This window comes from Fukomys damarensis, unplaced genomic scaffold (assembly GCF_012274545.1).
Source record: "Fukomys damarensis isolate Sample0158 unplaced genomic scaffold, DMR_v1.0_HiC HiC_scaffold_15, whole genome shotgun sequence".
Taxonomy (NCBI): Eukaryota; Metazoa; Chordata; class Mammalia; order Rodentia; family Bathyergidae; genus Fukomys; species Fukomys damarensis.
In genome coordinates, this window is record NW_022900927.1 from 6,549,134 (window position 1) to 6,575,872 (window position 26,739).

Sequence of the window (26,739 nt, forward strand, 5' to 3'; positions counted from 1 at the left end):
GTAAACCCAGTGCTTAAAAGAGAGAGAGAGAGAGAGAGAGAGAGAGAGAGAGAGGAGTGCTGTCCTGAAGCACACAGGCAGTGATACAGCCAAACCCAAGCATCCTTACTCTAACTGCCTCTCTTTGTTGGACCTTTGTTGTATGCAGTGGAATTAATCATAATCCGTGGTTCATGAAGTCCATGATGGACCCTTTTTATTTTAAGGCATACATTTTTTCCAAAAATGGATACCTCTGGGCCCAACCCAAGTACGAGAACATTGGTAATAACTTACACCTCCACTGTTGGCCCACCTTTTCCCTGCCCGCTGTTACTGCTGTCCACAGTTTTCATCTATATCTCACTCACGATATCCTGAGCTATTCACTAGTTTTTTTTAAAATAGCCTTACCTTACACATATATCCCTTTGCCGTTCTTCATCTGTAGTATATATACTGTAAGAAAATATTTTTAAATTTTAGTTATATTTGAACTTAATAGAAGGGGTATTTTGCAGTACAAGATCCTGGGACCTGCTTTACTTCAGACTCTTAAATGTAGTGTTATATTCTGTCCCCCGAGTCCATTGGGCTGTGCCTATTGACACAGGGCCTAGTGGCAGCCACTGGCTGTGGAGGTGGAGGCAGAAAACGCCCCACAACTCCTTGGAGAGGAAGGGCGGGGCTCTGTGCAGTGGCACTGGTGCCTCCCTGACGGCTCGCCCTCCCCCAGGCTCGGAGCAGTCCCTGAGCACCCGGAGTCCAGCCAGCACCTGGGCTTACGTCCAGCAGCTGAAGGTCATCGACAACCAGAGGGAACTCTCCCGCCTGTCCCGGGAACTGGAGCCCTGAGGAGGGGTTGGGGCCGCAGCAGGCGCTTCCCAAAAGCAGGGCAGGCCCGGGCCAAGGGGCCACGGCTGGCCGCAGCTGGGCAGGGCTCTCCGCGAGTGGACTTGAGGCCCTGGAGCGGGCAGCATGATGATAGCTGTCCCCTGTGATGACTGGCGGCTGAGGAAGACCCTGCCAGAATGGAACTTCGCTGGGGCCCACCGCCAAGGAATGGGGGACAGCTGGGCCGTGGGAGTGGGTGGGAGAGCCGGGCAGGCGCTGGACTCTGTGTTCAATAGAGAGCTCTCCTCACCAGGCTTTTTCCAGCGTCTCGGCCTCGTGGTTCTGTTGTGCAGCCCTTGCCAGGCCCTGGCCCGCGTTTGTTTTCGCAGTGGAGAGAGACTGCTGATGTGCAGCTTGGGGCGGGGAGGGGGGGGCAGGGGCTGAGGCGGAGTTTATATAAATGGAATTATACAGTATGTGAACTTTTGTGTCTGGTTTCTTTAACTTAATATATCTTTGAAGTTAATCCATGTTGTAGCATGAATCAGAACTATTGGCTGGGAGTGGTGGTCCCAGAGGAGCTTTATTGTTTCCACAAGTTAACAAAGATACATGTGTTCTGCGGCCAGCCTGCGGGGGCGTGGCAGAGAAGGGGGTGCTGGGGGGGCAGGGAACCAACGCAAGGCTCCAGCTTCACGATGGCTGACTGCTACCCAGATGGGCGCCTGCGGCCCGCGACCCCAGGCACCCGGAGAAACGGAAACCACCAGCTCTCCACGGTGGAAACCATTACAGTCGAGATCCAACTAGCATCTTCTCCCTTCCCCCTAACTTCAGTCCCTGTTCCCGGTGTTTGCTCTGATTGGAGGCCTCCGAGGGGGCTTGAAAAGAATGGAGAAGGTGCTGAGGTGGAGGCACCTGAGGATGGCGTCATCCGGATCAGGACTAAGCTTTCAGCACGCTCTGTTCTGTTAGGACCTCCCTTCCCTGCCCCTGCAGCCAACCCCGGGAACCCAGAAGGTCCAGGGAGGGCCTGCACCCTCTCTGTTCTCCTTGCCCTGGACCCTGGCAGCAGCAGGTACACTGTCCTGAGGGAGCTCTCACCGTGTCCAGGATGAGCCCGAGTGGGCTCTGAAGCAAGCAGGGCCCTGGGGTGGCTGAAAGAAGGAGTGCCATGCCTGCAGCAGTGGGGGCAGCTGGTGTGGTCCTTGCTTGGCAGATGAAGCAACTGGGCTCGCCCTGACCCAGATGTCACCAGATTCAGCCTGAGGTCATGGGCACACTTGTCAGCAGAGCGTCAGTCATTGGCAAGGAGTCAGCACAGCTGGGACTATACCTCAGGTTTCTTCTGAGCCTGATCAAGTCAGTTCACGTCTCCATCTGTAAGACGTGTAAGGATTGCCATCCTGCTGTTAGTGACGAAACTGCAGTTCCTGCCTCTGCAGCAGAGATGACCAACACAAGCAGTCCTGTACCTGAGGTAGGCACTGAGGTGGAGCCCATGGCAGGAGTACTAGTTACCTTCCTGTCACTGACAGGTTGATGACATACCCCACACCTGCAATTTAAAAGAAGAAAAGTTTATTTTGAGTTGCAGTTTCGGAGGGTTCAGTCCATGGTCAGAAGGGTCCAAAGCAGAAATGGCACAGTGGAAAGGACTGTCAGGGGGAAGCTGCTCATGTTGTCGTGGCTGCCAAGAGGGAGAGAGAAAGGGAGAAAGGGTGGGGAGAAGCCAGGGACAAGAGGGCACTCTTCCAGGCCATGCCCCCAGTGACCTGCCGCCTCTCACCAGTCCCCACCTGCTGACAGCAAGTGAGCTGTGAACTCCTCAGCAGTCTAATCCACTGGCAAATATAGTGCCCCAGAATCCAGTCCCTTCCAAACACAGGAGACTTGGGGGAGGGGGTAGATCAAGGACACTTTAGATCCAAACCATAAGAGCAGGGATCACCAAACCCGTTCTCTTGCCTCTGGGTGGGGATGGAGATTCTTGGGGCATGGGCAGGAGGCTTATTGAGATGAGCAGTTGTGACCACGCCTTGGTGAGTCAGGAGTCACAGGGGCTTTCTTCTCTGTTAACTGCATTATGTTTTGGCCAAACCTACACCAATCAGCAACTCACAGTTGTCCTTCACCAGCTCGGGAGACACCAGTTCACGCCCACATTTCAGTGGAACTTCTCTGCTACACGTGGGTTTTCTACCTTGGGTGACCCTCATCTTCTGCCGCGTCAGGCCCCCCAGGTAGAACACCTGAGCCTGTTGGGAGAACAGTACCCTGGGAAGTCAGGAAGAGGATTGGAAGCAGGTGGACAAGGAGGAGGGCAAAGCGCCACATGGTGATGGCCTCATGACGCCAGGCATAGGGTGAGAGTGGGAAAACATCCCCTCCTGCCCCTTTGCAGCTCAGGGAGGGGTTCCCAGTCCTATCCCAGCTTCAGGATGGCATGGTGGGTAGAGGGATTTATGGGCCTGTTGAGAGAGAGGGAGTAGTATAGTTAGATCTGCGCTTTCAAAAAAATTTACTTAAGGAAAAGCAGAGTGTGTATGTGTGTTGGTGTTTGTCCTATGAGGAAGGACAGGACGGTAGGAGTCCTCCTTGTATCTGTACACACACATACCCACACCCCTCTCACCCTGAGATTTCCTGTGAGAGCTGCAGGTGACCAGGGTCAGATTCTACCAGGCAAGACCTGGGGAAAAGGTGGAGTGGTTCAGGTATTCTCGCCCTGGAACCAGCCCTTTTTGCTCCAGACCACATCACATGGATGTGGAGCCCATGGCCTGCATCTTCCTTTTCACTTCTGGCTTAGAGCGGGATGAGGGATGGATCTGTTCCCACAGGCCTGGAGGCTCTGTGTCCCCAGTGACACCCAGCTTCTGGCCACTCTTTCCCATGCAGTAAAGATTTGTATTTCAATACTGCTGTTATTCACAGGATTTGTGATAGCAGCAGATTGAGATTTGATCAGTGTTTTGTCCTTGCACTTCACACTTTCACATCTATGATGTAGTTTTTACCCCAATGATAGATGGCTACTACAGGTATTTTTACCTGTTTCACAGCCAAAGAAACTGAGGCACAGAAAGATTTGCCTAAGGTCACATTGATACAGGGGCAATAAGTATAGCTCCCAACTTGCTAGATGTCAGTTATGCTGAGTTCTTGTTCCCCAAAATCAAAGCACGAATTCTAAGGAATAGTGGAGGTTAAGAGTAAGGATACTTTATTAAAGGCTGGGAATTTAGCTCCGTGGTTCCACCACCTGCCTCGTAAGTGCAAGGTTCCAAGTTTTATGCTCAGTACCAAAAAACAAAAAAATAACAAAACTTTATTGAGAGAGATAGCTCCTGAGAGACAGGAGGGGACCTGAAAGAGGGTTGCCATGAACCCCACTTCACAAAGGAAGTTTTGTAGAGCAAAATCATGAGGTGGGCACAACATGGGTCAAAACTATGATCAACCAATAAGATTATAAGTATAGCTGTTTAGGTAATAATGGTCCAGTGGGGATGAAAGTCACATACCAAGGATACGTAGAAAGAACAAAGACCTTTTTAGGAAGGGATGGATCAAGAGGTCCTTGTCACCCACCTTGAGTGACTGATGTCTCTCTAAACTTTATTTGCTTATCCCTTGGGAAGGCATTCAGGCCTGGTCATTCCATCTTTATCTTGAGGCCTGGCCTTCAATGGATGCGCCTCCAGACACAGTTGTAAGGTATTTTCATCACTCCCTTGAGGGCCCAGCCTGTCTGACTGCCCATAATATTTCTACCTAACTAACTTAGCTGTCTGTAATAACATAACTGCTTAATAATAGGATGGCTGGATGAGATAAATAACTGGTGTATATCAGTTATGTCCTTACTTCGTGTCCCCGGTGCTCCCAGGGTCATCTCCCTGAACCCCATTTTCTCCTCTCATAGGAATAGATCCAAGCACGGAAACTACTTTCTCCCTCTCCATTTTCAAGCATTTACAATGGGCCTGGTTGGATCAATGAATAAGACTGGCAGTTTTGGCCTTCATGGAGCTGTCCACCCAGCTGGGCAGACAAGTCCTTCAGAAGCAGATCTTTCAGGGTCAAGTTCAGTGGGTGGTAGAAGCCGGGGGTTCCTGTGTCTCACCACCCACCCACAAGCACTGTGGTCCAGAGCCACTGCTGAGTTGGAGTGTGGGTTCGTAACCCCAGCCATCCACTCCCTTCCCAGCCCTGCACCCATTTTCCCAGCTCTGCCTTCCTTGCTGGGAGCGCCCCCAGCTCCGCATGGGCATTTGTGCCCTGAGCATCACATGGGCACAGTGCTGGTGGTTGGAGCAAATGCAGACCTGGCAGTTGTTAGTGCTTCTTTCCTCGTTCCATGGATCTTTAGGGGTTTTTAAAGATGTATCCTTATACCTGCCTCCCACACAATGATTTGGGCCATTGTCTGAACTAAATGTCCTGCAGGCCCATCCAGTTGCCCCCAGACAATTCAAGCTTCCTCCTCCAGATCCCTGACTCTTGGAGACCTGAACTGCCACCCTTCTGAAGCCCAGGGTGAAATGGCCTACTTCCTGTGGGACAGATGGCTGCTAGCAGTCCCTTCCCTAATGATGACAGAACTTACTCAGAGAAACCAGGTCTGACTCAGATGCTTATCTTGTTTCCCAGGCCTGGGGTCCTTCCTGGAGCAGGTGCCCGTGATGGGATCGGAAGAGCTGCTAGGAGTAGTAGGTGGATCACTAAGGAAGGAGCCTACTGGCTCCCAGAAGCAGATGAACTCAGTATAATGGAAGGTGTGGGATTCAGGTTTCTCGTGTGTGTGTAGACCTGGGCAATGTGGAGTGGGGCGATAAGGGCCTTGCCCTGACAATCCTGCCTTCCTCTTGGCTCCTGGAGAGTGCTCAGGGTCCTGGCTTTCTCGGGTGGGGTGATGGCTTGTGGGCAGCTGGAACTGTTTCTAGGTTGCTGACTGCAAGGCAGTTGAGGCTTTCCTGGCATTTGGGGGTCTTTAGCCATAGAGACAGTGAACTTTCTGCTGGATTATGACAGCAGAAAACTCTAAACTTAGGTGGTCTCCCAGAAAAGTGCCTCATCAGCCAGAGCTTGAGGCAGCACAGGTAGGCAGTGTGTGGGTGGGAGGAGCTTGGGCCTCAGTTTCCTCCATGATAAAAAGGATTTGAACCGGAAGTGTTCGGGGGATGGTTTCCAGCCTGTAGAGTCCAGCTTGAGGAGTCACAAGGTGAGGCAGTGCAGATCCTCCAAGTATCTTCTTGGGGTGACCTCTAGCCAGGGCTGTCCCCGGAGGGCTGTTGCAGGTGTATTGAGCAGTTAGCTGAAGCAGTTGTATTGCAAGGGATGTTGCAGTTCTCCTAGGTATCCCCCTCCACGGCCTGCTGGGATGCACAACCGCTTGCCTTCTCCTCCTGGAGTTCTCATTGTCTCTGTGGAGGGGATCACAGAGCACCCTAGGGTGGGATGCAGTTGTACCCCCTCAGCTTTGCTGGGGCTGAGCCCTGCAGGAATCCTCTGTCCTGGAGGGAGAGCCGCATATGTGGGCACCCGGAGGAGGAGCGTCTCGTTCTCCATGTCTGTTTCATCTCTTGGTTCTTGGCTTTCCATAGGGCAGTTGCAGCTTGGTCAGAGCCCCAGCTTGGGCTGGGCTGGGGGCTGGAGCCAGGGCTTTGTTCCTATTGAAGTTCTTAAGGACCCTGTCCCCACCCAGCAAGGCCACAAGCCACACCCCAGAATCAGGTTACCTCTGGCACCAAACCAAGTGAGTTAGGCAACAGGACTCACTGAAGGGCCATCATCCCTAAGACTTGAAGTCTCTGAGAGTGCGCATTTAAAACAATTTACATTTACTTTTGAAACTATAGGAGAAGTATTACATTATGAAGAGTTTCAAGATACTGCCATTTTCTCATGCTTCATGTGTCAGTTTTAAATGTGTTATTTTAGGGAGGTCTTCTCTAACCATACTATCTAAATGAGGCCCTTTATGGCTGTATGTTTTTAAAACACTTATCTGATTCTCATTGTGTGCTATTCCAAAGCTTGGAAGTATTAGTTTAGCCCCCACAACAGTACTGTCAGGTGCTCCTACTTGCTCTGTTACATCTCTAGGGGAAACTGAGGTACAGAGGATAGTTGCTCAGGGTTGTCCAGGCAGTGACTCGCAGAGTGAGGTCTGGCCCTGGCAGTGTGACTTCAGAATCAGTGGGGTCAGCGCTGCGTCCTGTGGCCCCCATCATAGCTTTAAATGCACTTTAGCTCACTTCTTCCCCTCTGAATGCAGAATGAATGGGTGGATGGATGGATGGGTGGATAATCATTGTCTTTGTGAAGCAGAACAGCCCCACTGTGCCAACCCACCTGGGGCGAGGTGCAGGTGTGGTGCCTACTGCCAGTGCCCGGCTCCTGGTCAGCCTTGGGTGTGGCTTCTCCCCTTCATCTCGCCTTTGCTCACTCCTTGCTGTCTCTCCGAGACTCCTTATCACTGTCTGTCCCATCCACTTCTCTTTGTTCGTCACACACTTCCAGATGCTCCTCACAGTAGGTGGAGCTTGAGGATCTACAGTAGTAATTTTACTTTATCTCCATCACTTTGGGGCAGTATAGAATAAACATTAACACAGCTGGCATAAAGTATAGATAGCAAGTTACTCTGTGATCCTTAAAAAACTGGATAGAGTTAGGTCATCTGTTTGTTACTCTGTGGATTCTGAAGCGGTTTGAATCCTAGGTTCTGTATGATCCCAAGGTGGCTGCTTCTTGCAGTGGTGGTGCCAAAGTATATTAGTCTGTTACATGTCACTATAACAAAATACTGGAAGCTGGGTAACTTTATAAGGAAAAGAGATTTATTTTTCTTGTAACTGTGGAGGTTAAAAGTCCAAGATCAATTGGGCCCTTTGGTTCTGGCTCTAGTGAGAGCCTAAGCTGGAGCAAGATGGAAATGAAAGATCACATCGCAGAAAGGAAGCCAGACTAGGGAGGAGGGGCCCAGCTTTTTTCTTTTATAACAGCATTCTCATGAGAACTAATCAAGGGGTCTCATGAGAGCTCTCTTCATCCCATCTGAGGGCAGAGTCACAGTCACCTGCCCACAGGCTCCTCCTCCTTTGCCCTGCCACACTGAGGACCGAGCCTCCAACTCATGGACCCTTGGGAGCAAACCGCATTAAAACATGCAGGTGGCTTGAGAGGTTAAGTCCCCATCATATTTCCACTGGCCCCAAATGCACATATAATATAGCTAAAATTAGTGTGTTTACTATGAAAATGCAAGTTCAAGATGAATCCCTAGCCGGGGGTGGTGGTGCATGCCTATATCCCAGCATTTGGGAGGCTGAGGCAGGAGGATCCCTAGAAGTTCAATTTCAGCCTGGTCTGCATAGTGAGACTCTGTTTAAAACAAAGAAAAAAAAGAAAAGAAAAAAGATGAATCCCTAGACTTTACTTCCACCCTGGGCCTGTCAGCTCCCTGGTACCAACACTGCAGGTTTCACAGCTGACAGGAAGTCACCTCCTCACCTCTATTTTGCGAATCATGCACTTGTTCTCTAGTAACAATCGGGCTAGAAGGACACCCAGTCCCCTCATTCTTTCATGTGTTGATTCCTTGCTGTTCCCAGGCACATGTGGACAGCTGCCTAACACTGGAGGACAAAACCAAGCAGTGGAGGGACCAGGAGGCAGGATCACTGTCTCAAGGAATTTCAGAGGTGAGCTAAAGACACAGCTGGTGAACATGAAAAGTAAAGCACTAATCCAGGTGTTAACCGACGTTATGTTGGTAGCAACAGATCCACCAGAGGTGGCTGTGATGTGTCAGAGTCACATGGGACAAATACCAGAGGCAGCAGGGCTCCTGTGGGCTGTGGATGAGTAGCAGATGGACATCCGGCAAGCAGGGAGGGCAGGCAGAGGGCATTCCAGGCAGAGGAGCAGCCCGCGGCAGGGCCGGCAGAACCAGATGCACAGCCTGGGAGTCTCTGTGGTGGATGGTCCCAGCTGGCAGGTCTGACTAATGTGCCGCGGCAGGCGGGGCAGTGAGTGTGATGCTGAATCAGGGCTGCCCACAGATTTGAAAACGGAAGCCCGGAGACACAACTGTGGTATGCAGCGTACAACCCGATGTGGCGAAAGAAATCACACATGAGGCCATTTCTAAGACACGTTCAGTGAGATTGAATGTGAGCCACCATCCCAGGCCTCTCTCCAGGGCCCAGGCCAGGCCAGCCCTCTTAGGCCACAGCAGGTTGGAGGATGGAGATCCACAGTCTTCAGCTGGCAGGACGACCTGGGGAGGTGAATCCAGACCTTACCTATGCTGAGCCAGCTGTGGGCTCCTTCAAGTCTCTAGTCTTGGCCTTGGTTTCCCAGGAGGACAAGAGGAGGACACCTCTTTCAGTATCTCCTGAGCCAGTCTCTCCCTCCGCCTTTCGATCCTAACACACCCCTGACCAACAGTAGTAGCCAGTGGTGAGTGTTGCCTACTTCAAACATCTGTCTAATGCCAAAGTTAGCTGTTCTCTGTACCCCTACCCCCCAAAACTAGTAAGTTCCAAGAAGAATTTTCCAGTCTGGCCCAAACCTGCCAGTCCAATTATAGTGTAGCACCCAGTATATAATAAGTGCATAAAAAATAATTGCGGACGGAATTCCTATTCCCTACATCTCTGACAGCTGACTGCCTCCCACAATCTTGGCTGAGCATCGACACCCTTTTCCCTACCTTCCAACCTCCCCTGACCATGGAAGCTACAACCACATCATCTCTGCTGGTATTCTCATCCTCTACTATCTGCCATGCCCCCCCCACCTCTCCCAACCCCAGGTCACCAGGACCTGGCCTATTGTGATTCCCCCTGGCTGGGTGGTCCTTACTGTGGCTCCTTGGAAAGAGCTTGAGCAGGTGGAAAACACCTGTAAGCTGCCAACTGGAGGAGAATTTAGAGTAGCAGCAGCGTTCTCTGTCCGGACTGACCTCGGGGCAGAGAAAGCTATTTCAAATGCATTCTGATTTATTTGTCAGCACATGCATGCACACACAGATAAATACATATGGACATCTCCGTTTACCTGTGAGTCATCTCTGCATGAAGGTATTGATGTATGTTCCCTTGTTGACGTGGCGGACTTTTTCTCTTACCGTCAGTTTTGCCTAAGTCAGTATCTCTTGAGTGTAAAGTCCCAGGAGTTGGGGATCAGATCTGTGACAACTGTCCTCCAGCACCAGACACACTCACAGGGGGAAGGGTGACCACTTGGGATTTTGAAGGGGTAATGACAATGTAGGAGAAGCAGAGCCACTGGGGCCCCTTTAATCCCAATGAATCTGAGTCTGTACTTGTAGCTCCTTGGCAGATCTTGTCTGTGAATACAGATAAGTGGGTGTTTGAAGGGAATCACCCAAAATAATCCTATGGATGTCCCTAATTGGATAAAGAACTTGCCAGACTAGGTCCATCTTGCTGTGCTTGCATGTATGGCCTATTTTCTAGCTATAAACGGCCAGCATTACCTGTTTCAAACATCTGGCATTACCTGCCTACTTAGTCATCTTTCCTCTGGCTTCAGACAACTGTAGGGCCCCACCTCTTATCCCTCTGAAGTCCCTCCCTCCCTTTTTCCTCCTGGAAGGATCTGGACTCACCAGATCCGAAGGTCCTGGTGTCTTTAAAAGGATCAGCATAGGGAATAAGGCTCATTTGAGAGCCGTGACATTCACCTTGACTCTAGTGAAAGTCCAACAGCAAGTCCCCTTTTGGCCTCCAACTGGGTGCCATGAGGGCCTGGGTCCCCCTGACAGCGGCCTTGTTCTGCAGCCTGGCCTGGGCTGGTAAGTGTCTGGTGGGCACAGAAATGGGGTGGGTAGGGTTCTTGCCCAAAGAACAGGGCTGGGGAAGCAGGCAGAAGATGGGCACAGTGGGGCAAGGAAGGGTGAGCTTGTTCTTAAATTCATGGAGTGCTTTTCTCCTGTCCTCTTGGGATACAGGGGCTGACCTCAGGGAGGCTGCACTGTGAGGAAGGAGGTACAGGGCTGAAGGACTTATTTCATGGAAGCTCCTTTTTGACACCTCCCAGCATCACTAGTCCCAACATCACTAGCCTAACCAGACTTTTGATCTCATCAAGAGTTTATGAGGTGTGGGGGGAGCACTGCATAATGTAAAGCTGGGTCTGTGTGGGCTGTGGCCTGTGGCTGCCTCTGGTCATCCCCTCCTCTGCTGTGTGGTCTCTGGTGAGGTTGTCTAGGATATGACTTTTCTCTGGGTAAAGCCCTAAGAAAGAAAGAAGCCCTAAGCTCAGGAGGAAACCAGGAGGTCCCCTCAACAGGAAGTAGGTCACATGGGGCTATACAAGCGGTCAGAGGAATGGGTCTCTGTCCCCTGTGTCAGGGAAGCTAAACAGCAGAGAGTGGACCTGGCTTACAATCACCAGCAGTGCAGGGGTGGTACCAGTAGAGGAAAGGAACCCTTTCCTGTTTAGTAACTGTGCAGGGTATGGATGCTGATATGTTAATTGGTGGTTAGAGGGCAGGGAGGGGTGCCGAGGGAGGGGGCTGAGCTGAGGAGTGTGGGCAGCATCCTCCTCTGCCCAGAGAGACAGAGTTGAACTTCGTGTCATCCCACCCACCTGGGTTGTCCCTGCATGGGACTGTTGTGAAGACCAACTAAGACAATGCAGGAGAACCGCTGGGTAGATATGAGACCTTAGATCTCTGAAACTTCAGTTAGGATCATGGTTATAAATATTCCCAGGAAGAACTCATTCTTGGTGTCATTACCAATCAGGCTGTGGATAAGGAGCCCTTAGTGGGATCCCTAAATGGCAAATTTGAAGGAAACAGTTGTTTGCAGGCCCCCAACAGTGGATGGAACCGTGTACATCTGCCTGGGTCCTGCTGGCAAAAAGTAAGTGGGAGTGAGGGAGGGTGTGCACACCTCAGTCGGTCAGCATGGAGGACAGGAGCATGTGGGGCCTAGTGTGGAGGGGTGGCCGGTGGGCTTGGGATAGTCCTGCCTCGGGACTGGAGCAAAGAGTACTCTGGAGAGCTGCAGGCCCTGGAGGACCTCTCTGAGGGACAGTAGCAGTGGCTGCAGAGTGCATGCAGGTGGTGCCTGGCTTTGAGGTGAGGGTGGTGACCAGAGCTGGTAGGGATAAGAAGGGAAGGCAGGGAAGTAAGGCCACCAAAGGCAGGAAGACAGGACTCTGTTCACGTATGCTCCATCCTAACACCTCAGGGCCTGGATGCTAGACTGAGTCACATAGGGGCAGTCGCCACCAGTCTTGACTTTTTATGAGCCAGGTACTATGGAGACCCTGGGAGAGTGGACAGAGGCAGGAAGCTGCTCCTATGAGCGAAGCTTTGGTTTACTAGGTCTCCATAGAAACAGCATCTGGGGGCCCCCTGAGGGTGCACATATAGGACAGTGAGACCAACAGCAGGGCTGAGGGCTGGTATATAGGGCCCTACTCCACCCAGGCTTGGGACCAAGCTCTGGGTTTGGTACAGACAGGCAGTAGGGTTCCAGCACATTGAAGTCTTAGAGGGCGGGGAGAAATTGAGCACTCCATGGGTGGAGAGAGGATCCAGAGCTTTTCACAGGGAATGGTGGGAGAGCTTGAGACTCAGAGGAAGGCCTCTGGGCCAGTGACCCAGGCACCCAGCCTGTGAACGAGGCTCACTCAGAGCCTCTGTGTTTTTGGGAGGTGCGGGTGGGGTGCTGGAGCTGGCAGCAGGGGGACTTGTCGTTTGACTGTCCCCAGAACAGCACAGCAGGTCACTTTGAAGCAGACCAAGGTCACAGAGAAATGGAGGCCCCCTTGCATGGGTTCTTGAACAGGGATGGCAGTATCCATGCAGCTGGGGCCAGTGTGGATGGGTCCTCCTGAGCTGCACAGCTGACTCTTCCCTGTGGCCCTTCTAACTGAGGCCAGGGCTAGAATGGAGTGGACCTTCCCCTGGGACTCTGCTGATCTGGCCGATTAAAAATGCTGCCCTGATTATCCACATTCTCTCCCTTGGATTCTGGGTGTACTGCCAGGCTGGCTGGCACATTTCTCCTGAAGACCTCTGCGTTCAGGTGCCAAGAGAGCGTCACTTAAGATTCCAGGCAAGTTCCTGAGGACTTGAAGGGACCAGAAGGCTTGGGCTTGGTCTCTTTTAGAAGCGAGGCTCGGGACCAGCATCCTGTCTTTCTGTATGCCTCGAGGGCACCACCCACCTGCATGGAGTTGCCTCATGGCCTGGGTTAACCTTCCTCGACAGCTCTTTGATGTAAAGAATGCCAACTGGTAGTGGTGATATCAGCCAGAATATCTTCAGCTGCTTATGATCACCTGGCTCACAGGATGGCCTGGGGAGGGAGTCATTGGGGCTAAGAGCATGGGTGGGGTCCCTGTACAGGGACATTGTCCTAGAAGGTCTAAACACTTGCCATCATGAATGTGGGGACGAAAGGTTGCCGCTGTTTATTTACCTAACAAATACCTACATGGCTTTCGTATGTGTCACACATTGTGCTGAATGCTATGCAAATATTAACTCATATAACTCTTATAAATATTCAATGAGATAAGTCCCAATACTTTCCTACTTTTATGGATAAGGAAACAAAGACCCAATGCCTTGTCCCAAATCACACAGTTAGAAAGCAACAGAACCAGAATTTCAACCGCAGGCAGTTTTGGTGTCTGAGTCCAGGTTCTTAGTCTCTCTGCTGTGCCTTCCCTCCTTAGACACCCAGAAACGTAATGACCAAATCCTGGAATCCAAACCAGTTGCTAAACCCCTACCCCTAATACTCAACTCTGACCTACTCCTCCTTTGCTAGAGCCACACTGCACACCTGTGTTGAATCAGAATTAGAACCAAGCTCCAAAATCAAATCTAAGGCGAAGCTGGAGTTACTTCTTTTCTCACCCTGGTCCATCCTTGAATCCTGTACGTCAACCTCAACCAAATCCTATCCCTTAACCGAAGAATTAAGGGACAAAATTATTATTTTATCAGTAAGTTAGGTGGAAGCCCCAACCCAAACTGTAGTCTTCAGCTGAAGCCTAGCTGTAACTGGGTCCAAGTTAGGTTTCTGTTTTCTCACTGATCGGATTCAGATGCTCAGAGTAAGTCTGCCTCTGATCTTGGCATCTGTGCCACCCTCAGCCTGACCCCTAAACCCAGCATCCTCAGCATCCAAACCTCAGGAACCTCAAATGGAAACAAAGACATTGCTATCGCCCGAGCAGCCCAGAGTGGAAGGAAATGGGCTTCTGGCTTGCACAGTGTGTTCTTTGCTGTGGTGGGAATGGCGAGGCTGTCTTTTTTCCCAGAATGGTAGTGAGTTTGTAGTGTTCCTTTCAAAATGTCTTGCCTTTTGCCCCTTGTGATCAAAAGCTTCTGCAAACCATTTGGCTGGAGTGAGGGATGTGGTCTGTGGTTACGGAACAGAATGCCATCCCAAATCGCAGTTCTCACCCACACCCGGCTCATTCCCCACCCTGAGCACAAACCTCTGCGAATGCATTCTGAAGACTGACACAGGGGGACCCAGGGTGCAGAGGACACAGGATGCAGGAAGGTGAACAAAGGAGACACGAGCATGAAGGGGACAGAGTGTGAGCAGGGCACAGGGCACAGGGACCCAGGTACCATCACAGGCCAGCAGCGACTTCCCCACGTGACAGGTGGACAGCGGCCTGCAGACCACATCAAGTCCACGGATGTCTTTCTTTGGCTCACGTGAAGTTTTAAAAACTGGAGAAATTGCACCTAAAAATGAAGGTCTCTCTTGAAAAGCTGGAGGCTCTGGCAATGGGCTGGAGCTGAGATGAGGCCGCAGATTTCGCACAGTGTGGCTCTGGAGTTTGTCATGATCCCCCCTCTTCCTGTCACCTCCTACCCTGCCTCTTCGCTCGTTTATGTCACCGGCCTCACCCAACAAGCATTGGAGCCTGAGACCCCAGTGGGTGCTCAAGCCTTGGGGTACCTGGTGGGTGGAGGAGGAGGCCCGTCCTGTGCACAGGCACCGCAGGCGTGCTTCTCCCGTGTAGAGGGCAGTGGCCTTCCCTGCTAGGGGCCCTGCTTCTGCCTGTGAACCCACCCACAGGGGCTCTGTTAGGAGGGTCCTAGGATCCCCAGAGGCTGAGCCTATAACCTTTACTCGTGCAGGGAGCCTGGAATCGTGTGCATCTCGCTGTCATGAGCAATTTGACCGGGACGCTGTCTGCCAGTGTGATCACCGCTGTCCTGAGCATGGGGACTGCTGTGATGACTATGAGCACCTGTGCGCAGGTGAGGCTCTCGGGGCTGAAGACGTGGTGGGGTCAGGGATTTGGCTACCCTTTGTCTCAGGTTTCCCAGGAATTCCCCACCTTAAGCTATGGAGATGCCTTTTACCTGGTAAATCTGTCTCCATTACTGGGATTAACAACAGCTTCAAAGTTTCAGTGTCTCGTTCCAAACAAAGAGAGCAAACTAGGGAAAAATAACATTTCCGCATGTATGATGTGATCAATTGTTATCCAACACTTTAAGTCCCCAAAATGTGAAAACAGCACTGAGCTTTCACCACCCACCTCACAAGCCCCCACGAAGACCACATGGTGCCACTGTTACTGTCACCAGGCCTACCACACTTCCTCTAGCAAGTGCGTGGAGCAGCCCATCTCCAAACTGTCACTTCCAGACCACCGAATAAAATGACACATCTGCCACCCTGGTAGGCCAATCTTTACATGAATAATTTTTAAAAAATCATTTTTGAATAGTTTTCCTGTTTGGGTGGCCCTGTGTTGAGTAAGCCATGTGCCCCAACTCCTAGTTTGGAAAATATAGTGACTGAAGCTTTGGTAGGTAATAGCCAGCAAGGCCAGCCACCCTGTATGGTTGCATGGGTTACGTACTGCACAAGGGCACCTGGCTGAATGGGTAAGGCGGACCACTACCATCTAGTGAGCCTCTTTACCAATCTGTGCACCCGGTGCAGATCTCTGTCTGGTGATAGAAAGGAATGCTTTTACCTAATTTATCCAAAGGTGGCATGAGCTGACCCAGCCCTGTGCTTACAGACAACCTCTCAATCTACCTGAGAGCATAATACGTGTTAGGAGACATCGTGAGGGTTAGGCTTAGGCAGGGAAGCCCAGAATCAGAACCCACCATTTTCTGCCTGCTCCATGCCCTGTCTTTTCTTACAGCTCAGCATATGCAGGAAGGCCTGCTCACCTCAGGCCACGACACTGGCATCCCAAGAGAGAGGCAGTGCCCAGCTTAGGAGCCATTTCCTCTTTGAATATCTGAGAAAAGTCTTGTAAATGATGGCTGTAACCAGCACAGCTCACAAAAGTCTATGTAGCATAAAATGTGTCTCAATTAAGAAACTTGTGGTAACTCTTAGAACACAGCCAGGCACAAAGTAAGTGATCAGAACATGTTTGTGGACTGAATGTATAACCTGACTGGCGGTTCTGATGGCAAAAACATAATACCACCTAGCAGAATCACTAAGTGTGCATCTGGATTACTCTGTAAGAGTGCTCTTTCTTTAGAGACCTTGACAGGTTCTCCCCAGAGAGTCTGTAGCCATTTCTAAGTGGGAACAGGACAAAATAAACAAAACAGTGCAGTTGGTAGCTCAGGAAACAGTTTTTATTTCTGAGGCCTGAGAATCCTCTCGATTCTAACTGGGGAAACTACAGGAACAGGGTATTCTGAGGTAAGGGCTCTCTGTACCTGTGCCAACTTTAGGTAAAGAAAAGTCACAACCCAAACTAGCTTTCAGTAGAGAAGGGACCACTCCTGCCTCCTCCTCCTCCAACAGAAGAGCACCCCCTTGAGAATGGTACGGTGGGTAGGAAATTTGTCACATGGAAAAACTGTTTTTGTTTTTCAGTAACAGCGTTCAGTAATCAGTCTTTCACTGGAAATGCCTTCCATTTTCAGTTTCCACCCTATTTGGGAGGTTCTGGGGCTTTCCCTTGTATCCCAGGCCTTGTTTATTATCAACTTATGATGCTTGTGTTTTTCCTGAGGACCAGGAAAGAGAGAGGGAGGGAAATCCTTGGGGTAATTGGTGGCTTTATTTTTCTACGGCAGCTGAAGAGGACCCCACGGAGCCAGAGCCATTTCCGGAAGTGAAGGAAGAGGCCCCGGACAGTAGTGAGCCTGCTCCCCAGATGGGAGCCTTTGGGACACAGGATGGAGGGGGGGCGGTGACGAGGGGAGGGGGCTCTGGCCCCGCCTAAACCAGATGAGATGACTCGCTGGACGCCTGGGCAGAGGGGGGAGACAAGAAAGACCGGGAAGAGGGTCCGAGGCCTGGGGGGGTGGGGAGTGGAAGAGATCTTATTTTTAGAGTGGAGAGCTTATTAAAACAACAGGCCAGAAAAAAGTTAGGCATCTGCAAGGACTTCCTGCCGGTGCCGGGTCTGCGAGAGCTCAGCTTGTTTGTGTTCTTTTCCGAGATCTGGCACAGCCAGGCTCCGGAGCCGCGGGAGGGGCGGGTGTGCGGCGCGCCCCCTAGCGGCCCGCCTGGAACTCACTCCCTCTGCCCCCTCAGACTTGTACTCGGCTCCCAGCTCCTGCCAGGGCCGCTGCCGCGAAGCCTTCAACAGGCACCACGCCTGCCACTGCAATGACCGCTGCCAAAAATTTGGGAACTGCTGCGAGGATTTTGAGAGCCTGTGTGGCGACCACGGTCAGTCTGCGCCCTCTGCATGGTCCCAGGGACACGAGAACTCTCTAGAGCTGTGGTTGTCCCCGGACTAGCCACGGTGGCATGGTCTGAGACGCTAAGATGTGCAGACTCTAGGGCTTCACCCCAGACCTGCTAGTCAGGAACTCTGGGCTGGGCTCACTGCTGTATTTGAACAAGCCCTTGAGGTGATTCTGGTCCCTGCCTCAGCCTGGGAACCTTCCCAGAGGGAAGGGGCAGTGTGGGCATACTCTGAACTTGGACACACACTGATGTTAAAGGTCCTCAGGGCTCCTGCCATCCCTCCATTAGGTGTCTGATGGCAGCCCCTCCCTCCTGTTGGCTTCTCCAAGGTGCCCTGGGGATGCCTCGACTTCCCTGTGGCCCTGAGACCACCCTTACTTCAATTCCTCCCAGGGGGCTTCTCCCACAGCAGCGATGCCATAACCAAAGAAGAGCTTCAGAGCATCTCTGAGAAGATCTACAGCGTGGACACCAACAAAGCCCAGAAGGAGGACATCATTCTCAACCGGCAAAATTGCATCACTCCATCAGAGACAGGAGACCAAGTGGACCGCTGCCCAAATTTGTGTGTATCCTCCTCCCCTTCCTGCTTGCCCAGCCTTTCTTCTTGTGATGCGTCAGGATCATGTCAGGAAGGATCAAAGGGAGAAGAAAAAATAGGTCTCCAGAGACAAGGAAGCCACTTGGAGGGGCTGTGGGCACCCTGTAGGAGGCTTTCTGTGATTGGTCAGGCTGAGGATAGGGCTGATCATCCAAGAGATAAGGTAGAAGGAAAGTGCCCTCATGCCAAGCCACCCAAAGCCCCTGAACTCCTGATGCCAAACTGAGTGGCACTTGGCCTGTCTGGAAGTTTCTGGAAGGGTTTCTGCTGTATGTTCAGGCCTCTCAGTGGGTCTTGCTTCTCTTGCCCCAGGCTCTTCACCTATGTCAATGAGAAGCTGTTCTCCAAGCCCACCTATGTGGCCTTCATCAATCTGCTCAACAACTACCAGCGGGCCACAGGGCACGGGGAGCACTTCACTGCTCAGCAGCTGGCTGAGCAGGACGTCTTCCTCAGAGAGATCATGAAGACAGCAGTCATGAAGGAACTCTATGGCTTCCTGCATCACCAGAGTAAGTGACTGTTGCCAGACCTTGCGGGGCAGTGCTAAAGTTACAGGTCTGTCTTCAGGAGAGCCAGGTCCCCTAAGGGCTCCCCAGGCCAGGAAGCTGTGAGCTCCTCACAGAGACAGGTCTGGGAGAGATCAGAGATAGGCCTGAAGCCACCGAGAGATTAAGGACCACACCAGGTGCTGGAGGATCTTCTGGCTGGCTGGTTTCAGAGTCATCCCATCTTTTGACTATTAGCTGCTCTGTGGATCCTCCCATCCTCTGCTTCAGTCTCAGAGTTCCCTACAGGGCACAGGCCTCCCCTACTCCCATCCTCATTCCCACCCCAGGACACATCTCTGCCCCTCAGCCAACCCCAGAGTCATACCGCAGGGTCAGGCAGGTGGAGGTCCTGACTCTGCTCCTGCCTCCTGCACCAAGCCCAGGAAGGCTTGGCAACACTACACTTTTGCTGGGGAACAGCAACTGAAACCGTTTCACCAGAGGGTCCAAGAGGACAGTCCTACCAGGAAGGGTTCTGGCGGGAACACCTCCAGATATAGATCCATGCAAGTCAGACCAAAAAAGAGCCTGACTGCAGGCCATCTTGGCTCGGGGTTGTGTTTGTTGGTTTCCTCCAGGTTCCTTCCCCTAAGTACAAGCGGTTGGACCTTGTCTCAGGGGAAGCTCTGCCCAGGTGCCCCTAGCAGGCGGCAGGATTGCCTCGGCACAGTGTTACTGTGTCCTATTTGCTGGCTTCTGCAGAGATTTGGTAAGGCTGGTTTTTTGTTTTTTTGGTACTGGGGATCGAACTCATGGACCTTGCTTGCACTTGCAAGGCAGACGGCACCACTGAGCTAAATCCCCAGCTCTGGCTGTTTTTGTTCTTAGGTAGAGCCAGGCAGGGATACAGAGGCTCGGGTCAGGCAGATGCGATTGTGCGCTGCCCCCTGGTGTTTGCTCTGTAGTCAACAGCAGACTTTCAGAGAGAGTAGGGAGCCCAGCCAGGTTTGGTAGACCGGAAGGTTGAGATAGAGCTGTGGTTCCAGTGCCAAGGCCAAGCCGTCCCATTTCTCACCCTCTCCTCCCCTATCTCCAGTCCATGTCCAACTCACCCTTTAAATTCCAGCTCAGGCCCCACCACATTTAAGAAGGCTGCAGCCATCTCATCTCAAACCAGCTGTCAGCATCCCTCTGAGGCATGAGAGGCTGGGCTATGGCCCATAACCCATAACTTTTTTTAAAGCAGTGTTTTAATCATCTTTATTTAGAGTTTACACATGATAAGATGCACCAATTTTAGTATCTTTCAATGCATTTTTTAAAAAGTATCATATAGAGAAGAAGGCACATAGAGATATAGTTGCAAAACAAGAACATTTTCCAGGTAGCGAATGTTTTCATTACTTTGAAAATTTCTCTTCTGATCCATCCAGGTCAGTCTATCCTCCCCCAACTGAGAATACTAATGTATCAAAGCTCTGGTAAATAGTGTGCATTAACTTTTAAAAATCTTTGTTTATTTGAGGTGTTTTTTTGTTTGTTTGTTTGTTTTTTGTTTTTTGTTTTGTACCTGGAATTGAACTTGGAACCTTGGGCCTGCTAGGCAGGCGGCAGCACCACTAAGCTAAATCCCTGGCCCCAGTATTTGGTTATTTGGTATGTAAAAATGTCTTTGGATTTTAATTTCTTTGATCCTTAATGGAGTTCAACATTTCTCTGTGTACTAATAATCTGTACTTTGTGAATTGGCTGTGACCCTTGGTAAATTTTGCATTACCTGAGTTTTAGCATTACTTATTTTTAGCTCTTCATACTTTATCTTATTAACACCTTCATTCATCACTTGAAGTCTGCCATATGGGTCCATTGTTATGTGGAGAGGAGGGGAGATGAGGGTGAGTTCTGGAGCAGCAGAGGGAGGCCGGGGGTCCTGCCCATAGGCCTTATGACCTGCGCTGCAGTGCCCGTTTTTTACCCCATGCAGTGGGAAGATTTGGAGGATTTCAGATTAAGAAATGACAATCAGCTGTGCACCTCAGAGACTAGCAGGAGAAACACTAGTTTAGGGAAAGGTGTGGAGAACCAGAGACTGGGAAATACAGTGTGGAGGAGGAAGCCAGACAGAGCCAGTCCAGGTCTGGCTTAAGCCAAGGTTGAACAAGGAACAGAAAAGTTATCAAGACAGTAAGGACAGTGGGGATGACAGGGCTTCAGATGACCAGCAGGCTGTGCAGATGAGACGCAGGCAGCGGAGGGATGTGGCATCACTCACCAAGCTGGCAACATTATAAGCATTGGCAGCTTTAGCGTGAACGAGTGGGATTCACCTTGCACACTCAAAAGTAGCATCAGACTGTGTGGTGGGGAGGATGGGGCAGAAATTAGCAAGGGAGAGGCATGTTTTTCTTGTTCACACAATAGGTTGAGAGGCACTAGTGGCCCTGTTCAAAAGCATCCACAGACTGCTAAGGTCCAAGTGTTTTATGAGGTTTCATTTAATGCTGACAATCCCTAAGAGTGGGGGTCTGTTATATGTTAGTCCCATCCTACAGTTGAGAAGATTGAGGTATGAGGAGCTTAAATAACCTGCCTGAAGTTAGAGGGCCAGTAGGCAGAAAGACAGTGTTTGAAATCAGAGGGTCTGATTTCTGAGACTACAGCCTTAATTCAGAGTGGTATAAATTCTCATTTAAGAATGAAGAAAAGGTGGAAGGGCTTGGAAGGGCTGTGGACAAGAAGGGAAGTTCCCAGTAGGGGATGCGTCTCAGTCATGGGGAGAGACTCAATTTGGCTCCTGGTCCTGCTAATTACTAGTGCTTTGGATTCAGTGTGTCCTCCAAATTTTGGGTGCTGGAAACCTAAACTCTAACATTTGCAAAGCACCCAACAGATACCTTGCACCCAGTAAGTGCTGGTAAGGTAGCTATTCAGTTTGTGAAATACATATACAGTGGACCCTCGCGTTATGACCAGTCTGTTATACGAACAACTTGGGTTATAACTGGAATTTTAGTTTGAACTTATGACCAAAGTTTTGAGTTACGACCCAAATGCTGGCTGCTTGTGCTTCCAGATGATATCGGTTACAGATTTAACCCTTACAGAGTTCTGGAAGGAACATGACAATGTCCTTTCCTGTGTGGGGTTGAGAAATCCTGGGCCATTGTCTCCCCCATGTGTATATCTATCTGAGTGGTTATATACAATATCTTTTAGCCCCTGAAAGGAGAGAGTGTGAGGTATGGTAACAAATAGTGAATGGTTAAATTTTAAAAAATTACTGCAATAAAAGACACATTACTAGTTAGCTCCCTTAAAATACTCCTCCTCACTTAGAACGTAGGTTTTTATCATCCTTGTCACTTTCTGAAGCAATTCTGAAAGTCTCCTTTTGTGAGTGTCTTTAGTTACATTGCCGTGGCTGTCTCCATGTCCTGAATTGATTCAGAAGGTTTACCTTCAAGGGTCGTTTTGGCCCTGGGGAAGAGCCAGAAGTTGTACGGCAGATGCAGTGGGTGTGAATGGAGACGCGGCCTAACGTTTTGACAAGCCTGCGTTTCTGTTGCATGACACCCGGCAGCAGTATTCATCCTGTTTTTATCATCACACTACTTAGAGACAGTCATGAATGAGGACTTCCAGGACTGCTTCAGAAAACGGCAAGAATAATGGGATCAGTGTGTACAAAGCAAGAGCGAGTATTTGGAGGGAGATGAGTGACAATGTATCTTTTATTATAGTACTTTAAAAAATTTTAAACACACTCTATTTTTTTAATCAGGCTTTGCATTTCTGTTCTGTTTTGGATCCTCTACACACAGCTCTGACTAGTGGATAGTATTTGTTGGCTCTCTGATCAAAATCTCTAGCCCTGGTCTTTCCTCTTGATCCTAATGTCCTATTAAACAAACATCTCCACATGGCTATCAAATCAGTATCTACACAAAAATCAGTGTGAAGAGAACCTACCTCTCAGGGCAGACCAGAGCCTCCCTGGGTCTTCCCCATCTCATAAGCTCGTTAGCCCCAAACGCAGAGTTAGATTTGCTTCTTCTCTTTTCCTACTGCTCCCTACCCCCACCTCCTCCATCAGTAATGACCATGACTACCATCAGTCCTGTCTGCTTCTCAGCTCCAGTACGGCAGGACACCACCAGCTTCTCACCTGGACACATCTTTGGTCTCAGAACCGGCCTCCCTGCCCCTTCTTCATGTGTCCCATTGACCTTCTTCATATGATCCTTTAAAAAGCAAAGCTCCCACAATTCCCTTGCTTCCAACTCTTTGGGATCTCTCTTAGCCCAAAAAAACTGTCAAAAAAGTGTGAAAAGATTGGTCTGTGGTGCGAGACTGTAAGAGCTCAAGCACTGTGTCTCCCTCTTAGGAACTGTCATCTCACGTGAGTTTCATAGTCTTGGCTTCGATTTGGTCAGCTCTCCATTGGGAATAATTAGTGCCAACCTTATGTGAGGATTCTGTGTGTGCTGACATAACAGATGACCACACTGGGTAATTTATAGTGAACATAAATTCATTGGCTCCTGGTTCTGGAGACTGGGAAGTCCAAGACGAGGACTGGCGTCCAGTGAGGGCTTTCTTGCTGTGTCATCCCATGGTGAAAGCAAAAGGGCCACAAAGAGGTGAGAGGCAGAGGGGGCCCAGACTCATCCTTCTAAAGGAAACCGTGCTTTCAATAAGGATCCCACCATGCTCATGAAAATGGCATTATCCCAATCATAAGGGTGCAGTCCTCCTGGCTTAATAACCTCTGAAAGATCCCACCTCTGAATCCTGTAACACCTGGGTATTACGTTTCTAACATAAACTTTCTGGGGGACACATTCAAAGCGCAGCGTCCCTTAACCCCATCTCCACCACCAGTCATTATGGGCTGCTCTGCTTTATTGTCTCTTTAGCACTTATCTGAAATCAGATTATTCACTTAGTGTTTCCTTATTTGTTTATTTATCTGTTTACTTCGGGTTGTTTGAGACCGGGTCTTGCTCTGTAGTTCGGGCTGTCCTGGAACTCACTACATCACCCAGGCTGATCTCAAACCCACAGTGGTCCTCCTGCCTCAGCCTCCTGAGTCTGGGATTACACATGTACACCACCACCCCTGGCATGCTTCCTTGTTTATTGTCTCTTTCCTGAAATGTAAACTGTAAAGATAGATAACCCATCCTTATTTTTCTCTGCTGAAGCCTTGGTCTCCAGCTTTGGAATAAGCAGTTGAACATATGTGTTAATTAACTCAGTCTTCTCTTTACATGCTGGAGCAGGCAGCTCCTCCTTGCTTCCTGGGACCTGACCCCATTCCCTTTTCCAAAGTCCTCTGTGTTCCTCTCTGCAGACCGCTACAGCTCTGAGCAGGAGTTCATTGATGACTTGAAGAACATGTGGTTTGGACTCTATTCAAGAGGCAATGAAGAGGGGGACTCGAGTGGCTTTGAACATGTCTTCTCAGGTAGGATCCTTTGGCTTGGAAAGGAAGCTTGAGAGGGACAAAGAGGAATGCCTTTGCTGGGGGTGGGACTGCCTGGGCATTGGTGAATCAGCAGCCACTCCAGCAGGCAAGGAGGGACACATCCATTCCCAGGCCCAGAGGGGAGGGGTCTGAGAGGCCAATCTGAATGACAGTCTTGCTAGAGTATCTAAGAGGGAGAGAAGACCACATACCATGGCTTCCCAGGGAGTGCGTTTAGACCCTGCAAGTGTTCGGGGCAAGACTGCCTCTGAGCATCCCTTTGCTTGCAGGGGCTTTACAGGAAAATCATAGTCTTCCCCTCACTGCCCTCCACTGTAAAGCTCCCACCAAACCTGGCTTGTTCCAGTAGAAATAGCCAAGAGGAGTACCCCCGAGTGCTCCTGGGATCAACCGCGGGGAAGGATTCTCCCAAGGAAGGGCTTTATGTGAAAAAGCGATGAGAGGGATGTGAGACACTCTAGGGAGTCAGGCAAGGGCTAAGCTAGGGCACATTCTAGAAGTCAGAGCCAGGAGAAAGGCACCAGCCTTGGTGTAAGGTAGAAGAACGGGGACCGGTGGGGCAGGGAAGAAAGGAATACCAGATCACCTGCTTTGCACTCTCTACGACAGGTGAAGTCAAAAAGGGCAAGGTCACCGGCTTCCATAACTGGATCCGCTTCTACCTGCAGGAGAAGGAGGGCCTGGTTGACTACTACAGTCATGTCTACGATGGGCCTGTGAGTACTCGCGCTGGAAAAGCCTTTGTGGTGCCAGACTTCCTGCCCTCGCTCTCATTCAGATGCTCATACTTGCTTCTCATCCAGTTCTCCTTTGCAGCCCAGAGGGGGTGATGAATACAATGTCCTGTCTGCCAGAAAGCAGTGTTAGTTAGCCAGAAGTGCAACTTTGTTCCAGACAGCAAAGGCTCTAGACTTTCAGGGGACAGGAGGTAGAGGGCACCATATTGGGTGGGAGGCCAGGCCAGGGTGGCATTCTTAGAGGGAAGAACCAAAGACCTGCAGTCACCCCCAGCCTGAGTGCCCTTTGAATGTGGCTGGACGTTTCAGCTTGGCTAGTCTGAGCTATATATACCCCATATACACTTAATAAGGCAGAAACCTTTGCTGTCCTGCACCAGGAAATAATTTGAGAAAAACACATTGCCCCCTTCCACATGTGATGGTCACAGGGAACAGTCATGTCCCTGTTACCCTGGGGCAGGTTGTATGGATGCCATCTCTGGCCTCCTTGGTACTGACAGAGGGTCTGCGTGGGACACAGGAACCACTGTCTGAAGAAGCCAGTCTCCCTAGAAGGCTCCCTCACAAACACTGGCTGACTGTCGATATTTGACACCTGTCAGACTCCACTCTGTGGCCTTCACCACACCTGTTCTTCCCTGCTCTTTGCAGTGGGAGTCCTATCCTGACGTGCTGGGAATGCAGTTCAACTGGGACGGCTATTATAAGGAAGTGGGCTCTGCCTTCATCGGCAGCAGCCCCGAGTTTGAGTTTGCTCTCTACTCCCTATGCTTCATCGCTAGGCCCGGCAAAGTGTAAGTACCAGGCCAGCCCCAGTCCCGGGCAAAGACTAGGGCACAGGCTGTCCTCATAGCCAGGAGGGTATCAGAAGCTCTGCAGCCTGCCACTCAGCAGCTGCATGAGTCACTGTGCTGGGCACTGTTTCATCCATTAACAATGAAGTTAGTTTATAGTAGCTGCCAGAATTTGTCTTAGCAGCAGGACCATCTCCATTCCTTCCCCCAAGTTAAATCTTATGTAGAAAAAAGTTAGAAATGGAGTTGTCCTTGGGCTCTAAGCCTCTCTGGTCTGTGAGGTTTTGGGGGGAACCCTGGAACCCTAGAGAGTGGTAACAACTGGCCCTCATATTCTCTGTTTCTTGGAGACTTTGAGTCCTACTGTTTGAGAAACACTCAGCAAATATTTAACTTCTGAGGACTTCAGCTCTGGAATCTTAGAAGTTAGAATATTACTCTGAGAAAAATGAGAAGAGGTGTTCATTAAGGAGACAGAAAATATTTTTTAAAAAAGATAGAAAATTAGGTCTAGATTTTGGAAGGACTTCCTGCACCCGGGGAGATGGAACAGTGGCTACAGGAATCGGTGGCAGCTGTTTTAGAGGATGAAGCCATTCTGGAGTTGGGACAGAAGCCAAGGGAGTGGTACCCCCTCTGATTTCATGATTTTCCCCTGCAGGTGCCAGTTAAGCCTGGGTGGCTATCCCTTGTCCATCCAGACCTACACCTGGGACAAGACTACCTATGGAAACGGCAAGAAGTACATTGCCACGGCCTATGTTGCGACTTCCACCCAATAGAGCTTTGAGCCAGAGCGGGGCACAAGGGCAGTGAGGGCTCTTGCAGGACGGAGGTGCTACATGCTCTGGTCTTGAGAGGGAAGTGTGGAGACTGAGAGGGAATCCCCAATTCTCAATCAAGGGAAGGGTTTCCCAAGGCCAAAAATGTCCACATAAAAATTAGGAAAATGAAGAGAAACAGTCCAACTTTTGTCTTCCGGTATTTTAGCAACATAGACTGAGAAACAGAGTTCAGATGGAAGTTGGGAGCCTTCAGTAGCTGTTGCACTCCTGTGCAGTGAATGTGAGCAAGTCCTTTGACCTCCCTGGGCCTTGTGC

General features: G+C 50.4%; 2 protein-coding genes and 1 long non-coding RNA gene across 5 annotated transcripts in view; 2 read left to right on the forward strand and 1 right to left on the reverse strand.

Moving 5' to 3' along the window:
- The window catches only part of Rapgef3 (Rap guanine nucleotide exchange factor 3), a 19,867-nt gene extending 18,719 nt beyond the window's left edge, over positions 1-1,148 (forward strand). For all 3 annotated transcript variants that reach the window (XM_010638342.3, XM_010638343.3, XM_033763571.1), the window contains one exon: positions 716-1,148. In XM_010638342.3, the coding sequence (XP_010636644.1) occupies positions 716-834 (119 nt within the window). In that variant the 3' untranslated portion in view covers positions 835-1,148. The remainder of the gene's footprint in view (positions 1-715) is intronic.
- The window catches only part of LOC117286135, a 20,963-nt gene extending 19,763 nt beyond the window's left edge, over positions 1-1,200 (reverse strand). The window contains exons 1-2 of the long non-coding RNA XR_004517238.1: positions 1,124-1,200; positions 394-438 (exon numbers count right to left, since the gene is read on the reverse strand). This is a non-coding gene — a long non-coding RNA (uncharacterized LOC117286135). The remainder of the gene's footprint in view (positions 1-393; positions 439-1,123) is intronic.
- A 311-nt stretch (positions 1,201-1,511) lies between these two features.
- Positions 1,512-26,683, forward strand: Endou (endonuclease, poly(U) specific). Its single transcript, XM_033763893.1, has 13 exons — positions 1,512-1,592; positions 1,651-1,713; positions 1,789-1,891; positions 8,436-8,525; positions 14,978-15,100; positions 16,904-16,966; positions 17,367-17,504; positions 17,919-18,090; positions 18,439-18,638; positions 23,971-24,084; positions 24,715-24,821; positions 25,497-25,639; positions 26,301-26,683. The coding sequence occupies exons 1-13, from the start codon at positions 1,512-1,514 to the stop codon at positions 26,419-26,421; spliced, it is 1,518 nt and encodes a 505-aa protein (XP_033619784.1). The 3' UTR covers positions 26,422-26,683.
- Positions 26,684-26,739: the final 56 nt, after the last annotated feature.